The sequence below is a fragment of the Oenanthe melanoleuca genome, chromosome 2 (genome assembly GCF_029582105.1).
Source record: "Oenanthe melanoleuca isolate GR-GAL-2019-014 chromosome 2, OMel1.0, whole genome shotgun sequence".
In the NCBI taxonomy this organism is placed as follows: Eukaryota; Metazoa; Chordata; class Aves; order Passeriformes; family Muscicapidae; genus Oenanthe; species Oenanthe melanoleuca.
This window is the reverse complement of record NC_079335.1, coordinates 69,151,759-69,175,306: the sequence shown is the minus strand read 5'-3', so window position 1 is coordinate 69,175,306 and position 23,548 is coordinate 69,151,759. Positions and strand designations below refer to the sequence as shown.

Below are 23,548 nucleotides of genomic sequence, written 5' to 3'. Positions count from 1 at the left end.
TTCTTGGGCCACAACTAAATCACTTGGATGTCTCAGGAAGGAGATTTCCAGAAGAGAAACAGCTTTTTCCTGATATAAAAGTGCTGACCTGAGCTGTATTTGTATTGGGCCATGGATAAGTTAGCAGAGAAATACAGAAGATCAAAGGAGAGCAAGATTTTTTGGCAGGGTTTTTAGCTGAAGTTGATGTGCAGCAGCTGTAGGATAGATTAGATAGGGACTGATAAGAAAGCATAATATGTTTTAGCTGGTCCTTTAGAATGAGGATAGGAACAAAGATAGGAAAAGCATGCATCGGTAAGAGAACATGGCTGGCAATTTTATTTGATGGAGAGAAATATCTCGACTAGAAATAAGAGGAGCAAAAAAGGTGGAATGTGCAGATGCAGGTGTTGGCCAGAGGGCCAGGAAAACTATCAGAGTGAAGGCTCATCAGTCAGCACACACATGTCCATTTGCATTTTGAAGGACCTAAAATCAAGGCCAGGAGCCAGAAGAGTATTCAGGCACCTCTCTCTCTCCTCTAACTTTCTTGCACCAAATCCTCCTATGGATCCCATCCTGTGGTTCAATACTGGAATCGTATAGCACTTTACAACTTCCTCTGCCTTTCTTGAGACATAAAAACCAGCTTCATCATCAGTTCTTTCCAGTGCATGGACAGACTGTGGACAGACATCAGCTGGGACTTCTCAGGACTTCTTCAGCTCATCAGTACCATTTCACCTTGGGACCTTACACACATGCAGTCTGACAGACATGCCTTTGGGATCTTGAAGGCTGAAGACAAACAGAACATGCCTGGGCATTCCAAACCCCTCTTGTGATGGCAGTGCCAGTATCTCCTGTCTGTAGGTATCAGCAGTGAATCACAGAATTGTTTAGATTGGAAAAGACCTGCTAGAACATCGAGTCTGACCTTTAACCCAGCATTGCCAGGTCCACCACTAAATTGTGTCCCTGAGTGCCGCATCTACATGTTTTAAATATTTCCAGAATCCCTTCAGGGAGTGAGCCCTTGGTGAATCTACCAGTTCCCCAGGCTCTCTGTGCCAATGCTTGACAACCCTTTCAGTGAAGAAATTTATCCTAATAGCCAATCTGAACCTCACGTGGTGCAGATCGAGGCCTTGATGTCCTGTAACTTATTACCTGGGAGGAGAGAGCAACTCCCACCTGGCTACACACTCCTTCCTTTCAGGCAGTTGTAGAGAGTGATAAGGTTACCCCTGAGCCTTCTTTTCTCCAGGCTAAATAATTCCAGCTTCCTCAGATGCTCCTTATCAAAATTGTGGTCCAGACCCTTCCCCAGTCCATTGCCTTCTCTGGAATTGCTCCAGCACCAATGTCCTTCTTGTAGTGAGGAGCCCAGAACTAAACAAAGGATTGAATTCTTACCAGTGCCTGGCAGATGGGGAGGATCACTGCCCTGATGCTGCTGGCTACACTATTTCTGATATAGGCCAGGATGCCTTTGGCTTTCTTGGCCACCTGGTCACACTTTGGCTCATGTTCACCTGACTGTTAACGAGCATCTCCAGGGCCTTTTCCAATGGACAGCTTTCCAGCCACTCTTCCCCCAGCCTCTGGTGCTGCAGGGGGTTGTCATGATTCAAGGGCAGAACCATCATAGAGAACATGATTGTTACCTGCAATGGCAGTTTCCATTCCACAACCATGCAAACTGAGTTAAGGAGTCTGTGCATAGTATCAGTCTCTAATATCAGCAAACATGGGCTTCACAGTAAGTCTATGCCTCTGAGCTCCTGGGCTCATGGGGACGTGCAGGTAACATTGAAGAAACAACATTCATTTATTGTAGTGAGAGCAGAAAAGACATGAGGAAGGAAGAGTGAAATGTCGGCATTGAAACAGATAAGGATTTCTGATTGCCTGAGGTTACTGTGCTTAGTTTAGGATAGCAGAATATCTGTTGCTGCCTCCCGGCAGGTCATGGGCCGGAACAAGGAGAGGTTGCCACTCTTGCTGCCATGTGCCAAGATGAAGCTACCATGTAACTTTGTGATGGGGCAGCTTTGCTTTTACCCATGCTTCAAATTCACCACTGGCTCAAAGCATCCAGAAGCATGGAAACAGCTCCAGATTCCTGCAGTGAGGCTTCACTGGCTGTGCTCCACTGCATCCTGGTGTCCAGGCAGTTCATTGAGGATTCTAGTGCTTCTCAGCTGAGTGAGAGGTCTGACAGCCCAGCAGCCAGGAGTCTGCCTTGGCTGACCTGACCTCCATACCGTACTACAACTCAAATTGAAGATCTTTGCCATAGCTGCTGACAGATGGCACTTGCTATGGGATTGGCTTTCCTTGCAGAGCCTCCTGCAGACCTCATGGTGTTGTATTGACTGATGCCATCAAGCAGATAGGTAGAGTATTCATTCTGCTCACAGAAACATAAAAGTTCAGTTTTTTTCTTTTGATATGGTAGCACAGATGCATGGACCTCCTTCTCATGAAAAACAAGTTAATTTGGACACAAGGCAGATGTGCTGTGGTTCCACTCCTGCCTGGTGGGACCTGGAAGGGCTCTTTTCATCACCAGGCTGTAGCTGTTTTTTGATTCAGGGTTGCCTGGTGATAGCTGCAAAATTTATCCTAGCTGGTTCCTCATGGGGCGTGACAGACATGGTCCATGAGACCTATTTTTGTTGGATGGAAATAATCTCTTGATCATGTACTCAGAAGGTGACAGTAATTAACACAATGTAAACACCAGTCTTTTTAGGATTATCTCAGAACCCGGTGAAAGCATGTGGCCCCCAGTGCAGGAAGCTAAGATCGGTGCTGCCGACAAGTCTTCCATGATGGAAGAAACAAAATGCATGAAATGAATCTCTTTTGCAACTTCTTCATTTAATTTGCTCAGTTTACATACCACTAGTTAATTAGACTAGCCATATAGACAACTCCATAGCAGTGATTCTGAGCATAAATCCATGCTACTTCCCTTTCCAACTGCACACTATGTCACTTAGTGGTTGAAAAGTGCTTCTCTGACAACTTTGTTGCCATTCTATTCTAAATGCTTCTGTTGATTCCTTCCCTTGTTGATGGTGTAGGTCATACTGTGTAGAGGTGATCCTTTCTGAGAGCAGGGTGCTGTATCAGGGACTCAGCCAATTCTTACGTGATACAGTCATCTTCCTTCAGCTCCTTGTTTGTTAGACTGATCAGTCCCTCTGCCCTCTAGTGGGGACCCTCTCGTGGTCCTGCTCCTCCATAACTTACCTTTTAGAGCCATACACAATATCAGTCTGTACCCCACATCACCCGGTGAGATGCTTCAGGAGTTCCTTGCATAAATCTATGTTTGACTCTTGGCTGTGAAGTGCACACCCCTTCAGAGTCTTCCCTTTAACTGGATCTGTTATGGGGAGACAGGAGAACATACAAGGATCAGCCTGAAGATGTGGAAGCTGCATTTTTCACCTTTTGCCCTGTATTTCTTCTGCTTTTTTTCTGTTTTCAGTATCCTTGTGACAAGTGAAATCCTTTCCCTGCCCTGAGTGTGGTATGTTTCTAGTTGAGGACATGTTACAGTTAACCATGCACTACTTGGTTTTGCAATGAGATTCTATTGCCTGGTTCTGGCCTGGAAACCATCTGTTACTACTAGCAATGGCTCTGGCATAGGGCTAGGAGACAGGGTGGAAGTGGTTTCACCTTGATTATACCATTTATAGGACAGACAGCTCTGCCTCAGCTTTCTGCACAGCTGCAATGAACAGTTTCTTGACATTTTTACTGCATGGCATAATTCTTTGCTGGGCCTGATTCAAACTCTCACGTTTAGTTTGAACTCTCTCATTTGGGCCACATGGAAGCCAGCAAGAACTATAGACAAAATGTTTTGATCTCACAGGAACTACATCTGCAGTTACCCACAAGGAAAAAGAAATGGTCTGTGATGTCTCAGGGCAGATTTCATCTATCATCCTGGTAAGTTTCAAATTGGATCTGCTAGAACAAAATATTTACAGAATACATTAGGGAAGATAAAACCTTTTCTAGATCAAGTAGAGCTCTGGCTGAATGCCCAGCCTTGCTGCCAAACAACAGCTGGCCTTGCTGTTGGACAAAGAGTAGGAAAAGGCAGTATGTTTCTCTGGAAGAATCTGTACAGAGACTAACAAAAGTAAGGGGCCTTGTGCCTGGTGAAAAAGATTACCTGTAGTCTTCATGAGTATCCATTTGAAATCCTTACTGGAGAGCCTTTCAGGAAACTGATTTACTTAAAATGAAAGCCCATTCAAAGACTGTTGTTTAAAATGCATTTTGAGATATATGTTTCTAAACTGAAAAAATATGGTCTTATGGAAAGCAATCTCTATAAACAATAGAGCTCTGCTTTGTAATTTGTATTTTCCTCTACATCTTATGCTGCAGTCATCTACTTTAGAATATGTTTAAGTTGCAAATAACTAATAAATGTAGAACCAAACTTTTCTGGTCAGTACCAGCATTTCCCTTCTGCTCCTCCTGTAAACAGTTCTTTGCAAAAATTCACCAGCACAAACACAAACAATTCTATGATGAAGAGTTTCAATATTATTAAAAGAAAAACCAAAAAGCCCAAACAAAAACTCAAACAAACAAACAAAAAACCCCAAAAAGTACAAAACACAAAAAAACACACCCCAAAATAAAGCTTTGCTCTGAGTAAGCAATCTTTTCTCCACAGGAAGCTCTCTAGGATCCTGTTATTACCAGCTCATGAGAAAGCCCATAAATTCACTGTGTGTAAAACAATGTTACATTAATAAATCATTGAATGGATTCTTTTTTTCCTGGGTGTTGTTTTTTGTTTGTTTGTTTTAACTGAAGATGTTTAGTGAAAATCTGAGACAAGAACAGACTAAATATGCCAGAAGCCGGGATGGAGCTGCGGCGTCTCAGAATTTTGCATTTCCAAGTGCTGTGGAGATTGAGGACCCAGGACCTTTTGCTGGATGCCCTCCATGTCTGAGCAGAGAAAATGGTGGGTTCAAACTGTGTCTCCATGCATATTCAGCCTGATGCATCCAAGTGCAGTGACTTGGGATTCAGATCCAGGGGCAGCTAGTGGGCAGACTGGATGCCTGAGCCCAGCTGCTGGAGGCATCCACTTTGTACATTTGTATTGACATACTTCCCAGAAATGGACAAAAAAATTCCAAGCCCAAACAAAAATTGTAAGCCTCTGAAAGGCTGAATTAAAAAATTCTCTCTGTGGGTTTCTGTCTTTCCTGGCCTGCTTGGCTGAGTGCTGTGACACCAAACAAGGTCAGGTGCTGGCAAGGAGCTGGTCCAGCTATCAGTAACTTTGTAGAGGATGGTGCATCTTTCATCTTTCTGAGGGCCACTGTGCTGGGGGCTGGAGGGGAAAGAGGATCATGAGCAGGAAGGTTAGCACTCCTTCTTGTTCTTCATGTTGTACAACACAGACACAGATGGCTGGTGCAGATGCAGACCTCTGCTGGTAATTTATTCATGCTTGTTTGGGGGTGCATTCTTTTCTGCTTCCAGGGTCCCTGAGCTAGAGGAGAGGACTGTCTTTGAATTTGCTGCTGTGAATAACAATTTCTGCTCTAGGCAGTGCTTAGAGGGGACTGGAAACTATGATGCAATAGGTACCCAGTAAGCCCACATCTGTGCAGTGCCACAATAAGACAATTCAGAACAGTGTTAGACTGGATTTTATATGTAAGAAAATGTTAGATAATCATTTCATGATTCTGATTAGCCTAGTGTTAATGAAGAGACAAAGTGGCAGAAGATGACACTATTACTTGATGAAAAATAAGGCATGGTTTGTCATCTGCTGTGTTACTTGCAATTTATCTCTTTTTGATCTGAAAGAGAAACAAGAACATCCAAGAAGATCTCTGAGGTTTAGCCACAGTAGCAGATGGGGTTGCATCTGCAAAGGAGATTGTTTTGTCTGCTTTGAATTGAAATTAGAAGCTGTTGCAATGACAATTCATTTAATATGAAGAATTAGGAAACAAAGTACAATTACTTTGTGGTTTTTTACTTTTAATAGTAACCATTTAAAGAGTAGTAATTATAGCATATTATTCATTGAAGTCTGGAATGTCTACATTGCATGGCAATTTCAGTTTAGGAGAACCACATAAAGCAACTGACAAATTGTCAAGTTTTTCTTGAGTGCCTTGTTAGTGTTTTATTTTGAACTTCTATAAATTCAATCATTTTATTGGGCTTGCATGGCAAGGTTTTGGTAATAGGGGGGCTATAGAGGTAGATTTTGTGAGAAACTGCCAGAAGCTTCTCCCAGGTGCCACAGAACCAATGCCAGCCAGCTCCAATACAGACCTACCACTGGCCAAGGCTGAGCCCAGCAGTGATGGTGGTGGCATTGCTGGGATAACAGTTAAAAAAGGGGCAAAAACCCCTGCAACTGCAAGTGGAGAGGGGAGTGAGAATATGTGAGAGGAGCAGCTATGCAGACACCAAATTGCACGAGGAAGGAGGTGTGAGGAGGTGCTCCAGGTGCCAGAGCTGAGATTCCCTTGCAGTCTGTGATGAAGGCCATGGTGAGGCATCTGTGCCCCTGCAGCCCATGGAAGTCTGTAATGGAGCAGAGATCCACCTGCAGCCCAAGGAGGGCTCCACACTAGAGTAGTGTTCTCTTTTTGCTTATGAAAACAGCTCATTTTTTTCTTGGTCATTTAGCTTTCTATTCTAAGACTATACTGCTGTATGCTGTCTGCATAGCTACTCATTTTCTAAGCTAGTCTTCCTAGTATTACTTTATCATTAATTATCATATACTGCACTGTTTCAGAATAAATATTATGCTTAATCTAATACTCTTTATTTCTGAGGCCTAGTAAAATCTGCAAGGATTATTTGAAGTGTAAAAAGAACTATTTTAATCTTTGGTTACTGATTTTAGTGTATCCCCATGACTGTCCTTTAACACTTGAACAGTTTACAGTACTATTTGGGATTTTCAAGTCAGTTCTCCTGTTCTGATACCATCACCATATTCCAAAGAGACAGGCAGAGAATGAAAGAGGAAACATACTTGCCTTTGCAAAGCATTAAAATCCTACAAATCTGCACTATTGCACTGGGCTGCTTTGTCACAGGGTTTCCTTGCACATTAGCAGGACCCTGGCTCTGCACAGCATGTGTCTCTTGGTCTTCTGCAGCAAAAACATGTGGAGTGGTGGCATAACTGGCAACATAACTTGGACTGTTTACCAACACACTGATTTGGGTTTAAAAGATTAAACTCCAGCTCCATGAGGCAGCCAGAAGGACACAAAGATAGCAGGTACCTGAAGTAGGTTTGGCTAGCTTTTATTGGACTGGCCTTTAGTGCTGCTCGATGCCTGAGCTCCCATTCACAGATGATACAGCTTCTTCTTTTCTGGCAGAAGTTTATTACTAAGTTTGTGGTGGTTTTCCCTTTCAGTAGCTCAAGAGAAATTGAGTGCCCCCTCAGAGCAGCTGGAACATGTGGCTTTGTGAGTGTTATCTCTTTGGATCCAGCCACCCATGTCCTCTCAGGAACAGGAGAGGTTTTTCCAAAACAAGAGGGAGTAGGGACAGCAACACCACTGAGACACTCCTGCCTGCACATTGGTAAGGCATCATCTTCAGGGAAGCATTACACCAAAGGTTGTATCAAGTGTTAGGCTTTATTTCATCTCTGAGCAAATAACCTATTGCCTTCCACTACCCACCTGTAAACATCATTTATTTGCTTTGATTTTTAACCAGACTTGGCAAATCAAGCAAGGGATGCAAAAAACATATTGCTTTAAGAAGTTCAAGAGCAATCTTCAGTTGTGCAATTCTTTCAGATACAAACCTTGATTAAGCGTTGCCCTTCAGTTGTCCTGCAATAGAAATTTTATTGCTTGCTTACACATGTTTTTGTGTGGGCACATGAGCACATTGATGGTGATAGATACATTGCATCACTGCAAAAAGTGGTGAAATTTTACCCTGAGGTCTGCTTTCCTCACAAAATAGATGAGTGTATGAAAGGCTGCCCTGACAACTGCAACTGTTATTGGTGAAACTGAGGAGCACAGAACAGACTGGGCCAGTCTGACACTAAAGTTATTAATATATTTCAATCACAAACAGGATATAAAAACTGTGGTAGGTGCTCCGGATTTCCTGCCTGCTGGAAGAATTCAAGTTTATACAAGTCATTTGTATACTACCTTCACTCCCCCAGAAGATAGTATAGTGCTGATGCTCAACTATAATAGTTGAAACAGCAGGTGCTACAGTTTTTTCGACTGAACAGTGACCTAGTAGCAGTAGAGGAACCCAAAGGAGCAGCCACTGCTTCTGTTTATCTTTGCTCTATCTGCAAGTGTAGAACATTGTGGCTACATACTTTGTTTTACGTAACTAAGAATGTATCACTAGACAAATTTACCTTGTGACTTTTAATAACTGCTTGGAGCGCATCTCATCCAGTTCACACATGCATCTAGGTCATTCTAATACAATCTTGTTTTTATACTACCCACGATCTCAGCTGGGATAATGAAATTGCTGGTACAAAAGCCTTGGTCAATCTCCACAAGTTAGAGCAGGGATTACTGACAGAAAAAAAAAAAAAATAGTATTCAAACAAGATACCACAAATCATATTTTATTAGTAGGAGATTTGGGGGGAAAGATGTATCAATCTGACTAGAAGTATCTCTATTAAAAATAGCTACAGATATTATACCAAATAGCAAGTATGCATGTTTTGTCCCTCTGGAATGGGCAGAACAGTGTTCATTTTTGCATTACATATTTGCAAGAAAAATGTTTCAGTATTAGATATTTTCCAACAGAAAAATCTGTCAGAGCTGCTGAAAAGGGAAGGATCACAAGTGAAGTATGACAATAAGTGGAATATTGTTTAAACAAAAGTCAATTCTAGCATTTGACCAAATGGATCATTTGTTGCCACCAATGTACCTGGGTCTTGAAATGTAGGAATCATAGAATCATTTAGGTTAGAAAAGACCTCCAAGTTCATTGAGTCCAACCTTTAACCCAGCACTACCAAGTCTGCCACTAAACCATTTCCCTCCATGCCGCAACTACATGTTTTTTAAATACCTCCAAGGATGATGACTCCACCACTTCCCCAGGCAGCCTGTTCCAGGGCTTGACAGCCCTTTCAGTGAAGAAATTTTCCATAATAGCCAATCTGAACCTCCCCTGGCCCAGCATAAGGCCATTTCCTCTCATTCTATCACTTGTCACCTGGGAGAAGAGATGAAGTCCCACAAACCTTCTGGCTTGGGTTTGGTTTTTTTTGTTTGTTTGTTTGTTTGTTTGGTTGGTTGGTTGGTTGGTTTTTGTTAATCCAATTAACTAAAATTGCTAAACATGCTGACATTCACAGCCCTCAAAACTTAGCTTTTCCTTTTCTGTAACAAGAGAACATGGATAAGCTGTCAGACCATTACACTTCAGATCCCATCCCCCTGTAGGCAAACCATAAATTAACATTATGTGGGCAAACCAACTGAACTTTTAGGCAAGATAAATATTTATTAGTATAGTAGCAGAGAAAAATCAAGGCATCTGTTCAAGTTTTCTGGAAACTATGATAAAAGACTACTGGCTAGAGAGCTACAGCTCTTGAATAGAGAGATGTAATAAACACTGATCTTTCTTTCACTGTTTAGTATTAAAAGAACATTTGCCTTTTCACAGGAGGCAAAGCAAAAAGAAGAAGTGTTAAATTAGAGTCTAAACTGCTGCAGAAAGATGATTTTTACTGGCAGGTTGTCTCACTAGTAATTTTTAAACAAATATCCCTGAAGATATAAAATATTTTGGTGGGTTAACTCTGACCAAATGCCAGGTGTCCACCAAAGCCACTTTGTTATTCCTCTCCACAATTGGACAGGGGGAAGAAAACAAAGCCTAAGCTTCATGGGTTGAGATAAGGACCAGAAGAGATCACTCATCAAATAAGGCCACAGACAAACCAGACTCAAATTGAGGATATTAACTGAATTTATTACTAACAAAATCAGAGCAGGATAATGAAAAGTAAAATGCATCTTAAAATCATCTCCCCTCTACCTTTCTCTTCTTCCCAAGTTCTACCTCCTCCCCCAGGGAGGTGCAGAGACAGGGAATGGGGGCTGTGGTCAGTTCATCACTGGTGGTTTCTCCTGCTGTTGAAGGAAAAGAGGCCTTCCCCTGCTCCAACGTGGGGTCCTTCCCATGGAAGACAGTTCTCCATGAACTGCTCTAATGTGGATTGCTCTTCCACAGGGTGCAGCTGTTCAGGCACAGCCTGCTCCAGTATGGGTCCACCACAGGGCCACATGTCCCACCATGAAACCTGCCTGGTCTGGTTTGAAGGACAGGTGTTTACAATTAAGGCAGAGGCTTCTTTTTGAAATGGAGAATGTAAACCCCCTTTCTCCAAATTATTATTATAATTTTGAAATTAAGGGGCTTTCAGGCAAAGATATGGGAATTAGGAATAACAGTTCTTTACCAGGAAAATTAAAATAGAATTGCAGTATTACAAAGAACAATCCCAACCCTGAGACAGTCAGAATACAGCCTGACACCCTGTCAGTCAGGGTGTTGGTAGCAGTCCCATTAAATGGTGGCTAGTCCTCCTGCAGTGGCAGATGTGGTTCAGCTGAAGCAGTGCTCCTGTAGAAGGTGCAGTTTTCCTTTGTAGGGCCAGAGATGATGTGGAAAAAGGTTCAGTTTTCCTCTGGAATCCAGTGGAAAGACAGGATCTTGTTGTCTAAAATCTCAGCTTTTATCTAGGTAGGAAAGGCTTGGCTCCTCCCCCTGTCTGGAGCATCTCCCAATGGGATGATGTGATTTTATCAGTCATACAGTGGGACTGAATGGGCTATCAGTAAATGATATCTTCCTGGATGGCCCATTAGCAGATGGGTATGTGCCACAAAGATAAGGGTCACTGCCCCACCCGGTTTTAACAGAAGGTGATAGAATACACATTTCTAACCACATCAACCCAACACAGTGATCCTATTGAACTTTTATTGTCCAATAACAATTTAGCATTTTAGCATTGAGGAGTAAATCAAACTCTTCACCATCCTCTCTCTCCAGTGAGCATCATGACTGTTCATCAAAACAAATCTTACTGCAATATCCTACTGGAAAACTCAGCATCTGGCAAAATTGTGTTACTAATTTGTTTTGAAGAACATAACCCAACACAAAAGTGCAAACAGAGCAAATGACACTTGACAAAAGTTTGAATTCCATTTATTTTCAAATTATAGCAGTAGTGGAGTTTTGAGGAAAGTTCTTTTAGTTAGTATTCATTTGTTTTTGTTTTTTTAAATTAAATTATTGGTATTTGGTTGTTCACTTCTGGGTGTTTTTTGGAGTTTTAGGGTGTGGGGGTTTTTTTGGTGTTTTTTTTTGTTTGTTTGTTTTGTTTTTGTTTTTTTTGGGGGGTTTTTTTGTGGGTTTTTTTTTTTTGTTTGTTTGTTTTTTTGTTTTTTTGTTTTTTTGTTTTTTTTTTTTTGTTTTTTTTTTTTTGTTTTAAGATTTCCCTTGAGTTATTTTGGGTTTTTTAGTGTCAGCAATTGTAAAGGATTCTTTATCATTACAATCATGCAGAAGACACAGATAACTTGAAAACCTGTATGCTTGGGATCCCATCATGTTCTTGAAACCAATCTGGAGTCCTTCATGAGCAAGAGGTTGGGCTATGAGAACTGACACAAGGCTGCAGAATTTTAGAATACAAAATCATCTACAACATTAGCAAAAGAAGAAGGAAGACACTTGGTTTTTTTAAAAGCAGCATAGGAAAAAAAAAATTTTTACATCAAGGTTTTTTTATAAATTAAGTTAGAAAACATTACACAATTGTTAACAATGCTAGATTGGCCTAAGCATCCTAGGTAGATTTTCCAAACCAGTTTAGAGTGAGAAGACACCTATTGCATATTGAGATAGCTATCAATTTTAAGAGGTAGATGACATTATTAATCTATTAGCTGTACAACTTTATGTAAATATAATTAAATATTTTTCTATGCAGTGTCCCTATATTTGTAAGGGTGCAAAGAGAAGGAAAAACACTGCCTCTCATCTAAGAGCAACTGTATTCATCTAATTCCTTGGTCTACACCACCAGCTCTTGACAATAGGGGGAATTGAAAGGAGTAGCAAGGAAAGGAAGAAAAAAAAAAAAAAAAAAAAAAAAAAAAAAAAAAAAAAAAAAATCAACCCTATTTGTGTATGTAGGCAGAACACCCCACCCAGACTGCAGTGAGGCTGGCTGAGCTCACAGCACAATCCTCAGGACAGCTTGGCTGCATTGAGTGGAAACAGCAGAAGCCCTCACAGGCAGAAAAAGTAGTATCAGAAGTCGTGCACAGTACTTCCCATGATGCCAATTCAGACTCATTGCCTAATGTATTTATGAAGGTGCTTCACTGCTGGAAAAGCATTTCTGTTCCTATTCACCCTGTCCATCAGATTCCTGGGTTACCATTAAGAGGAAAAAGCAGTAAGTAATAGCAGCACTGATGGAAAGGCTTTGTTACAGTGATGATCTGAGTCTGTTGCTAACCTGCCAGCATCTGCAAAATGTTGGCTGTTAGTAAAAGCATCCATCTCAAAGTGTTAAAAGCACAGCTCAGTACAAAAATGGGATGACAATTTTTCTGTCCTTTGGATAGTCTTCAAATTTCTCAAGGTACCATCTGAAAAACAAAGAAAAATCTGATGAGTATTGAGTCTTCAAAACACTATTGAGGAAATGGAGTAATTGTGCAATGTGTTTAACTTAATCCATACACATTGTCTAAAAAAAAAATGCATTTAGAACCTACTCTGGATAGAAAAATGGCATTTACTGTGATCACCCTAATGACATCTGATCATCAAATGAAACAAAACTAAGTTATAGCTGCCATCAATGGGAAATCAAACCAACAGATGTGATGAGATGTCAGGGAGGGAATAACCCATTCTTGAATTTTAGAATTGCAGGGAGAAAAAAAAAAAATCAAGAACATGTAATCGCATAATGATTTGACATGGAGGCAAGGGATACTTCACATATGGGAATGACAGTCCCCTTCTGCACAGAAACATCTTTGGCTGCAGTTAGAGTTTGGGTAATCAAACTAAACATGACAAATGTTGCACTTGCCTTATTGTTAACACCCCTTAAAGACCATCACTATTTACAAATCCAGACAATTAAAAAAAGTTTAAAAAGCAGAACACTATCAGGTATTATTTTGTTTTCACCTTCCATAACAGCCATGTTTACTCCCATTTTTGAATATTTATTCTTCTGCTTCTCTGAAACAAAAGAGCTAAGTTCACCTGGGGTCCTTGAAGGTACAGATATTCATAATATCAATAGCTAACTGCAAGATCAAAACTGCAATAAAGAGAACAAAACATGCAATGCATAATAACCTGCATCCAGGAAATACAATTATTACCCTATTTATCCATTTCAGTAACTTATTCAAATAAACAAAGTTTTTCAAATAAACAAACTACACTGACATTTTTCTTCACTTACATGGATTTGCTATTTTTAGTTTCTTAGGTTTTTCCCTGTACCGCTCTTCCATTTTCATGCATTTTTCCTTTAGTGTGAAAAACTTCCTTAAATAGCATTTAGCTTTTCTTGATGTTCTGAGAGCGCCGTCAAGGCTTAAGATTGATGGAAACCAACCATGGAATTTGAGCCTGAAGAATGTAATATACAAGGAGAGGCAGGAGAACTTGTCCTTGCTTCATATGGCAAGGAGGAGACACTCAGAACTCAATTGGATGAGCCCTGGGCAACTGAGCAGAGCCCTGTGGTTTGCCCTGGCTGGAGCAGCCACACCAGTTGACTGGACAACCTTCAAATGCTCCTCCCAACTCAAGACACTTTGCAACTCTGCTCACTAATAGCAGCTGATAAAACAGGAAGAGATAGTCATAGGTAACAGGTTTGGAAGGCTCAGGTTGGGGAGTGGAAGAAACTTGTTCACTGGGAAGGTAATATGGACCCGGAACATGCTACAAACATGGGGCAGGAAAACCTCTATTTCTGGAGGTTTTCAGGACTCCACTAGACATAGACATAGCAGCCCTCATAGATGGTCAGTATTTCTTTTTCAACCCGTTTCCTCCTTAAATTCCTGTTTATTTCCTCTTATGACACTACGTTTCAACATGAGAACCAAAGAAGAAAGCTGAAAATAACCAAAATAAAATTAACGTGTTCAAATTCTTTTAAACATGCTATTCCTTAATGAGAATCCTTTCAGGAAACAAGTCTCTTCAAACTATGGTCCTTGTTCACAAGAAAGTCACATTATAAATACAGTACATGAGCAGTCAGAATGCTTAGATCAGAGTCTTAAACATTATTTACCAGAACTGTTTTCATAATGTCCATATAATTGATTATAGATAATATGATACATACACAACTATAAAATGTGTCTGTTAAAGACAACTTGAGTGATTTTCAAAATTTTAATATTACAGAAACAAGTGAGAAGGGAAAGTACAGTATTTGATTAATTAAGACAATATTGCGAAACTTGTCTATAATCTTTACAGATCCAGGATGAACTACCTTCATTTAAACATTATTTGAACCACCTTATTGTACTGTGTTTATGCTCTGTACTATTCTGCTGAAATCCTCCAGTACTTAATCTTCTCAGAGAATTCTCTATCATATTCTGCCCTACAGCAGCAGTCTCTTTCACAAGACTTGCTCTGCAACATCCCTATAGCATGAGGCATAATCTATGAAATGGAAATGCAGTGTGGCATAGAGACAACAGAAATGACAAGGCAGAAAACACTTACTTGTGGTGTTGTCTTGCCCTTGAACCCAGGATGAAGAGACTACACAACGCAAATGCAAGGCTTTCAATGGTGCAGCAGGCAAGAGCAAACCCAAACCATTCCAGGATCTCTCCAAAAAAGTTGGCTCCACTGACATACTCAAACATTCCTCCTGAAAGCAGGACAGAGTTACTTCAAAATACCTTAATCAAGATGTACCACATTACCTTTTCTGTACAGAAATAGCAGCTATATGACCAATGTCTCTATTCAGTCTTTAAGGGCAGTGGAGACAACGTTTTTCACTGTACTTTGAAGGATCACTTCAGACCTCATTCTAAGACATTATTCTAAGCTTTTCTAGCTCCACTTTTCCTCTTTAAATAAAGAAAAGCAGATTCACCAGCATCAGAAGCAAGTGCATGTCTTTGCAAATAATTACCTAATGGCATGATCTTTGATCGTACACTAAACCTTTTTTAAAATATGTAGAAATGGAAGACATACTCCCGTTGAGTCCCAGAGAATACTCATAGGTTTAGTTAGCCTACAATTTTTCATTTATTTAAGTAGTTTAGAAATTAAGTTAATTATGAACAATACTGTTATTAGGAAGTTCCAAATTTATTCTCTAGCTTACAAAGTTGTTGCACTTTTGTTCCCATTCCTCATCAGATCTGCTGTTTCAACCCTTAAACTCAGTGAAAATTTGGCAGTCTGTGTTAAATCTATTGTATCGACAATTATGCATAAATTGGTACTCAGTGGCTGGGAATTTTATAAATGGAATTATGGTGAAATTCTTAAAAGTGGGTCCAGAAATTGATAACATCTCAGTATATGCTTTACCAGTGGGATTAAACAAACAAGTATATGGCAAATGTAATAAAGGACGTTTTGACCTTGCTCCAATTGCACAACTTTTGTGAGAAGTTAAATTCTAGCACTTAAACTGGATGAACAACATCAAAAAGTCCAGCTCTTCCTGATCTTACAGCAAATAACATATTTCCTTTTGAACCTTTTTGTACACTGAACAGAGTACAGTATGTTCATATGAACTTTTCATGTGAGCACTTCACTTTACATCTATTAAAATTATAATTATTTTCACCTTCTTGGTGAAAAATAACAGTCTACCTTACATATCTTCATTATTACAGTTTTATTTAAAAAATTAACAATCAAGAAAAAGCAACAACTAAGAGAAAAAATGTCATGAGACAACAGAATTCAGAAGTAGTATTATCTTTCTGCTCTCAGTGAGTGTAATGCACCTGGAAGTTTCCAAAAGTGCCAATAAACCTTAACCCTTCAATATAAGAAAGCCTTTCATATTCTCCATTTTCCCATGAAGGCCAGAATTTATAATGCCAAACTCATTTGGATTTCTGTCCTCTTTGCCCTGGGTCTCCCTTTCCAAAAGTGTTGCTGCTCTCTGATTACTCTAGGTACCTTTCTCTTCATATATGGGACATGAGATGGGTCACATGCTGAGTACTTTCTTCATTCCCCTCCTGCCCCCACACTTGAGTTGATAATTTAGGTCTTCTCCACCCACCTGCTGATTCTCTGAAGAGTTGGGCAATGCTGTTACACTTTTACCCCTAATTAAAAATATAGCAAATGTTGGTCAAGAAACCTAAAGATTTGCACAAGCCAAGTGATAAGAAACAGATTCCTTACAATACTTGGCTTAGGAAAAAAATGTTTCTTAAACTATAAAATCACTTTCTGTGGTAGAAAACAAAGTGCTATTTCCAGTTGCCTCATATCATAAATTACTATCTCCTCAAAAATACACCAATAGAAGGTCATTTTCACACAGAACCATTTAAGGTTGGAAGGGATCTCTTGAGATAATCAACCACCACTGTTGAAGCAGGATCAGCTAGAACTGACTGCCTAGGACTATGCCCAGTCTGGTTTTGAGTCTCCCTATGATGTCTGAGCAACCTGTTCTACAACTATGTGTTTGATCACCCTCAGAGGAGAAAAAAAAATTTAAAAAAATGATCAGATATAATTTTATGTGCTTGAATTTTGTGTCCACTGACTCTGGTCCTGTCACTAGGTACCACTATGGAAAGTCTGGTTCTTTCTTCTTCGTTCTCTCCCATCATGTAGATATAAACTTTGATAAGGTCTCCCTGAGCCTTCTCTTCTCCAGTTTGAACAGTCAAGCTCTCTCCACCTCTTCTTATATGAGAGATACTTGTTTTTGTTGTATTAATTTCTGCACCATTTTACTTACCTCTTGGTATCTTGTAACCAGTTTCTCCTGGTTTTCTCAGATTTCTGAGAATATGATCAGAATGAATGTTGATGGCCATGCCAATCAACCAGCCTAAAAAACCTGAAAAGAAATATTGAAAATACCATATTTAGTGCACTGTGTTTGTTCAGAAAACAACAGTCAGATATCACATTAGGCATATTGTCTCAACGCAGAAGTAATGCAAGCAGCATAAACAGTTCTGGTGGCATCCTGCACAGTCCCAGTCCCACACTGTGCTCTTCAGTCAGTGGTGCTCACAGTATCAACAGCTTCCTAGATGGGAAACAACACTATAAATATGAAGTTATAATATAATGTGTATATTTCTCTATACATCCACATAGATAAACAAATATGCCAAAATTTTACACACTGAAAGAAACAGCCATTTTTAATCGTCTCAGAGGGATACATCCTAGGCTCCACTCTTTTTTTACTATTTTACTGATAGCATATCAGAATTTCTCCAACGGATTTCTGTGCAATAAAAGGAATACAACTGTGAAGAAAATAACATACCATTTACTTGTGCCATTCAGCAAAATGGTTTAGCCATTTATTACAGCTCTTCACAGAAACTCAGATTCTTGTCACATTCTGCATCCTTATGTTGCCATGAGGATGGGATAAATCAAAAGGAACTTAGGATTGAAATTCATTTATCCCTTGGAAACATGTTACCTATGCTATCTTCCCTTGAAGGCAGTAGTCCCTGGTGATAAGGAACAGATAAGGTCTGTGTTTTGAGGTTAGCCAGTGTCTTATCAGATTCTGTGATTAGTTTTCCCAACAAGACACAATCATCTGGAGCATCTAGACCTATTAATATTAGGAGAGATACTGGTAACCCACATCCCTTGCCTACAAGATTACATCCAGAGATGGACAATGCTCTTCAGGTCTGATGTGTGAAGAGAGCAGAGGTTACACGTGTGCTTAACTGCCTGATTGCCAGATAAAAAGCTTCATGCAACAGTTGAGGTGCTGATGTTCTGTAACCTGCACCTTGTGAGCTACAGGTGCTGTTCTGCTTTGCAGAGCTGCTACTAAAACAGTTTAGATTCCCAAAAAAATTAGCCATCAACATTCGAAGGAAGTAGTTGAATAGGGTCTCAAAGGAGTAAGAAGAGACATGGCATACTGCAAGGAGTTTGGAGAAGCTAAAGCAAGCAAAGGAAGAAAGGAGTTTACAACTAAAAGTGCAGATAGATTAGGAAAGGACACAAGGGTGAAAAACAGAGGTGTTGGTGTCCTGTTTGTAGCAGTCACCACTTCAGGGTATCACCAGCTTTCTTGGTAAATTCACAAGCTCTTTATTGGCATATAGGTGTTAAGGCTCATACTGAAAGTTTATGACCTTGCTCTTGATCTGCAAGTTCATGATTCTGCATTTGAAGCAGAACATTGCCATTTCCTCTGAAAACAGACAGGTTCACTGCTCTGAACTAAACCAACACACAGTCTAGAGAAACCATGAGGAAATATTCCTGCTCCAAATCAATTGCTGGTGTAAATATAAATTACTGTGCTCCTCAAGACAGACAAACTAAATAAGAGTCCACAGTCAGAGAACACATCAGTTGTTTGAAACTTCTCACCACAATAATTAATCAGTCTGACTTCCCCAGTTTTTGTTTTCACTGCAAGTTTATTTCATTTCAGCTTCCAGATATTGAACTTTGGTTTGCTGCTACTTGTAGACACTCTCTCATTTATTTTCCACATGTGACTTCATCCAGCTTAAGAAATACCATATTAACTACCAGGAAATATGCTTTCATGCTATTGTTATTTTCTAATATTCAAGTAATTTTTTTTCTAGTAATTCTAAACAGAAGCTTAAAGACACTATCAGATATTTCTGAAGTACTACTACATAATAGTCAGGGAGTACCCAGTGCACAACACTTCATTTTGGCATTTGCTTTGGCCAAAGCCATAAGCATAAACTGCAGGTATTTGGAGGTGCCCAGCTGGGATGAATACCAAATAGCAATTATAAATTGCTAAGATCCAATTATGTTGATATGCATTACCAAAAAAAAAAAAAAAAATCCAAAAAAATATTCTAATTACAGGAATTTAAAGAAAAAACCACAGTCTTCAGTTTAGCTGTTTAACAGGCATGCCAAACTTTATCTCAAGATTCGTTGGAATTACAGTCTCAAAAAATCAGAAATGGTCACACTATTAAAGTGGTTGATACATATACCAGGAATCATCACTTTCTTTGTTTTCAGGATAACTTTTTAAAGCACTATACTAACTAACAATAGTCACCAGAGCAGCACTTCATTTATGTTTAATGGTACTAGAAATATATATATAAGCATATATTTCAAACTGGTATTTTTGGGGAAAAAAAGCAAGCAAACAAAACCACAAATACAAAGCCAACTAATTCATACACAGAAGCATTCATAACTGAAGACAGATGAACCTAATTATTGGCATTCATAACTCAAGGCAGATGAACCTAACTATTGGCATTCATGCTTTTGCATCTTTCAGAAATCTTTGAAACTTAAAAAAAAAAAAAGAGAAAAAAAAAAAAAGCACCCAAAAGAACCCAAGGAAACTTGAACAACAAGTCTTATTAACTTGATTTTTTTAAAAGATACTTGAGTAAGAAGGAACTGATTTATGACTCCTTAATCATGATTCATTCACAGCACTGTATTGAGACATCTTTCAACTAATGTACTGAAAACAAAAGCCTGCCTAGCTTCAGTCTTCAACAGTTTTGATCAACAAATCTTTTAATCTTTTTTTTTCTGGATTCTGACTTAAGGAGAGTGGAAATTTGAAATGGTCATGAAAATTTCAAATATATTCTAGTGCCCTCTGAAGTCATTCCCTTGTACCTCAGTTTCTCTATTTTTAGTGCACAAACAGAACTGCCTCCTAATCTTGGCAAGAAAATCTACTTAGATTGAAATTGCTTCAACCTTGTATTCATGACAGCATTTAGCACAGTTGTCCTCTATTATCATCCACAATAACACTGGAATAAAGACAAAAAATTGGTTTTCTTCATTGTTAAAGGCTTGAGAAATATAGGAGAAACACTAACTTTCTCTGGCTACAGAGTAACAAAGAAAAAAAGAGTACTGACTCAGATCAAGGATCTGCACAGTCCAGTACTCTGCCTTTGACTGATGAGGCAAAATATTCTGGTTTATCTTCAGATGAAAATGATCTTTCTGTAAAGATTTCTTTAGGTAATTATTCTATCATTTTGACAGTAGGCTAAATTAGATCCCTAGGAAACAAAAAAAAAAAAACAAAATACTTCCTTGCTAAATACCTTAGTCTTTAAATCATATCCATGGCTTCAGGTATAAATGTAACCTCACTTCCCAACTGGGAGTGAATGATCAAACCCTCCACCCCTTCCTTGTGGGGCCAGTTTTGTCATTTGACAATTACAGGGGCAGCTGGATTGGTGCCTGTGTGTGTATTCAGCATAGATACCCCGACTCCAAGGACTTGTAGTATTTGCCATGGTATGTCGGTAGTTAGCAGCTATCCTTGCTAGATTTTTTACTTCATGGATTTGTTTACTTTAGTTTAATCCACATGTTACACAGAAAATCTTTGCTTCTTCTAAACCTGCATGCTGCTGGTGCCATGCAGGGCTTAAAGTTTCTATGTGAAAAAAAAAAAAAAAAAATATACATGACCTGGATTTGCTCAGCTGTTAAAGAGTAAAGATGACAACCAGATCATCTAGCACTGCAGAAAGAAGTGTCAGTTCACAAACCTAAAGTAAAAAAGGTTAAAAGGCCTTCAGCTACACCAATGAGAAAATTATGAGAAGACTTATGGTACTGAAGACACTATAAAATCACAATAAAAAATTAAGAGCTATGAAGAGAGAGGAAAATTACACCTGATGTTCTCATAACGTGATTTAACTCACCTGTAATGAAGCGTAAATCACCCAGCCAGCCTGGAGGGTAAGCTGCATAGGCGGTTAAGCTTCGGCCCTGCAAGTATCCATTGAAAACACAGAACAGAAGTGCTAACACAAAAGTGAAAAACGGTGTTGGTTTTCCTGCACGGATCAGAAGAGGAAAGATGAGTGCCCTATAGCAAACAAAGAAAAGAAAATTTATTGTATTAGGCACAAAAAAATATAGTTTTGAAGTCCAAACACTGTCCACACTACCGTACTTTTCAAATTCTCAGCACTAGCCCTTGTTCCTGCACTAGTTTTAGTTTTAAAACTTTTTTTTTTTTCCTAATTGGAATTACAAGATCAGTCCTCTCTCCCATATGGCAGAAATTTTGAACTATTTATCTAAAGCATTTACTTTGGTGACAGGAGTAAAGACAACTGATATTTAGCATAGTCCATTTTTGTTCTTAAATCCTCAGTTGTACCATCAAGCTTTCTGAGATGAGCTAGGACTCAAGATCCCTCCACCAAATTCTCCCAGCACTTCCAGGGGGAAAGTCAATCCCCCTGAAATTAACTTCATTGACCTCAGTTTCCTCCCTACCCTGCAAGCCAAAACAATAATTGCTTCACCTCGACAATTTTGGTCTACTCTATGACACCTCTAAAGATCTGACAAACCCACAATTGCCATCCCATTTGGGAAAGGAATCTTGATTGCTTTTCCTGGGGGATTATGCAAGTAAACAAACTAGCTCCAAACAAGAACAGCAGGTGAATGTTCTTGTGCTCTTTCTTGTGGAACTAGCCAACTCCCAATTGTCTATTGATTTAACTATGATCTATAATGATACAGAAGCAGGATCACTGATGCCTGAGCATTCTTCACGTGTTTTCCATCTACCCAAGGATGACTGCTTCAAAAGAACCTTTCCAAAGGTTATTTTCAACCACCGTAACAGCTTTCAAGAAAGAGCAATAAATTCATTACAGGATTATTTAAGGCATGCCACGCTACAACAAACAGAATTAGATAACAGAAGTCTCTTCCAGTCTACGTTCACCTACAGAAGAGTCCCTCAGGTTTGGCAATAGCAACTGGTAACTGGAAGAAATTGCAGCGCAGCTCAGCTTTTTGTACAAACCATTGCCTCTCATTCCTAGCTATTCCCAGACATCAAGGACGAGTTAAGATCCCATGTAAAAGCTAATACCTTTACACTTAATAGAAAAAGGGGGAGCAAAGACACAATTGCAGGTTTTCAAAGGCAGCCTCCAGGCCAGCTATATGTCATATACCTCCCAACCACAAGGCTGCAGAACATACTTGGTCAAAAGCAAGAGCTTTTCTCAATAAGCACCAGAAAATAACATAATAGCAACACAAGTGGCTTAAAATACCCCTGACAAATCTATCTCTCCTGTCCTAGTGGCAAATTTCCTTGTGGAGCATGACCAGTAGCTACTATCCATAAGTTGAAGATTGCTCCTGGGCTTTGGCTAAGCAGCTTTTTCCAAGTATTTTTACAAAGTGCCTGAATACTGTTGACTACCTGGCAATAAAGGGCACTCAGCTTCAGCTTGCCAGTATTTAATGAACCATTGAATATGCTGAGCAGAAGGAAACACACAAGGCTCATCCAGTCCAACTCCTGCAATGTTGAAAGACAATGTTGAACAATATAATTGGAAAATAGCTATTGTTTCACAACATCAAGATCGCATCAGTACGCGGTGCTGAACTTTCCTTATACCACTGTGACCTTAAGACAGCCTAGTCAACCCGTTTCTGGAGCGGGCACAGCACGAGGCACAGCAGCAGCGCAGGGCTCCGTCTGCACGGCGGAGCATCGCAGCGCGCACACGGCTATTTACCGCAACAACACACAACACAGCTCGACGCGGCGAAGCAGAGACGGCAGCGACCGCCGCATTAAGTAGCAAACGCGAACTAGCAGAACCTCAAGCCCTCCGGTCGGGAAGCAGCCGCGGGAATGCCTGCGCACTCCGGTCCCTCCTCCTGCCCGCAGCACGGCGGGGAGCCCCGCCATCCGCCCCAGCCCCGCCGGGCAGCGCCGCCCGCCCGACCCCGCACCTGTGCGCGTAGTGCAGCACGAAGCAACCCAGCAGGACGCGGTTGGGCCGGGCGGCCGCCACCGCCCCGCCACAGGCGGCCAGCCCGAGCGGGACGAGGAGGGAGGGCAGCTCCTGCAGCGCCCAGGCGGGCCGGGCGGGCAGCAGCCAGCCGAAGCGCCGCGAGGAGTACCGGCCGTAGGGCATGGGGATAAAGCGCAGCAGCAGGGCGGAGACGGCGCCCAGCGCCATCAGCCCGTAGGAGAGCAGCTCCAGCAGCCGCCGCTCCTCGGGGCCTTCGGCCCGGCGCCACAGCGCGCACACGCCACCATCGCCGGCGAACCCCATCGCGCTCCGCCGCCTCGGTTCATCTGGCAGCGCCAGTGGCGGCCGGGGGCGTGCCCGCCGCCGCCCCGCCCGTGCCCGCCCCGGCCCGCCCGTTGTGGGTGGGGCCGCGCCGGGCCGGGCCGGGCGCTCGG

The 23,548-nt window shown here is 40.6% G+C and overlaps 1 protein-coding gene across 1 annotated transcript; it reads right to left on the bottom strand.

The window, feature by feature from the left end:
* Window positions 1-11,231: 11,231 nt before the first annotated feature.
* SRD5A1 (steroid 5 alpha-reductase 1) lies at window positions 11,232-23,457 on the bottom strand. Its single transcript, XM_056484758.1, has 5 exons — window positions 23,092-23,457; window positions 21,018-21,184; window positions 17,072-17,173; window positions 14,839-14,989; window positions 11,232-12,710 (listed from the first exon to the last, which is right to left on the bottom strand). Exons 1-5 carry the CDS (start codon window positions 23,415-23,417, stop codon window positions 12,644-12,646), a joined length of 813 nt encoding a protein of 270 aa, XP_056340733.1. The 5' UTR covers window positions 23,418-23,457; the 3' UTR covers window positions 11,232-12,643.
* Between the last annotated feature and the right edge of the window lie 91 nt (window positions 23,458-23,548).

Excerpts from the sequence above, each read along its gene's own strand:
- SRD5A1 (XM_056484758.1), bottom strand. The coding sequence starts at position 23,417 with ATGGGGTTCGCCGGCGATGGTGGCGTGTGCGCGCTGTGGCGCCGGGCC. Across the intron at positions 17,174-21,017 it reads TGATTTACGCTTCATTACAG|GTTTTTTAGGCTGGTTGATT; the intron begins GTGAGTTAAATC and ends ATTTCTTTTCAG. Across the intron at positions 14,990-17,071 it reads TGGTTACAAGATACCAAGAG|GAGGAATGTTTGAGTATGTC; the intron begins GTAAGTAAAATG and ends TCCTGCTTTCAG.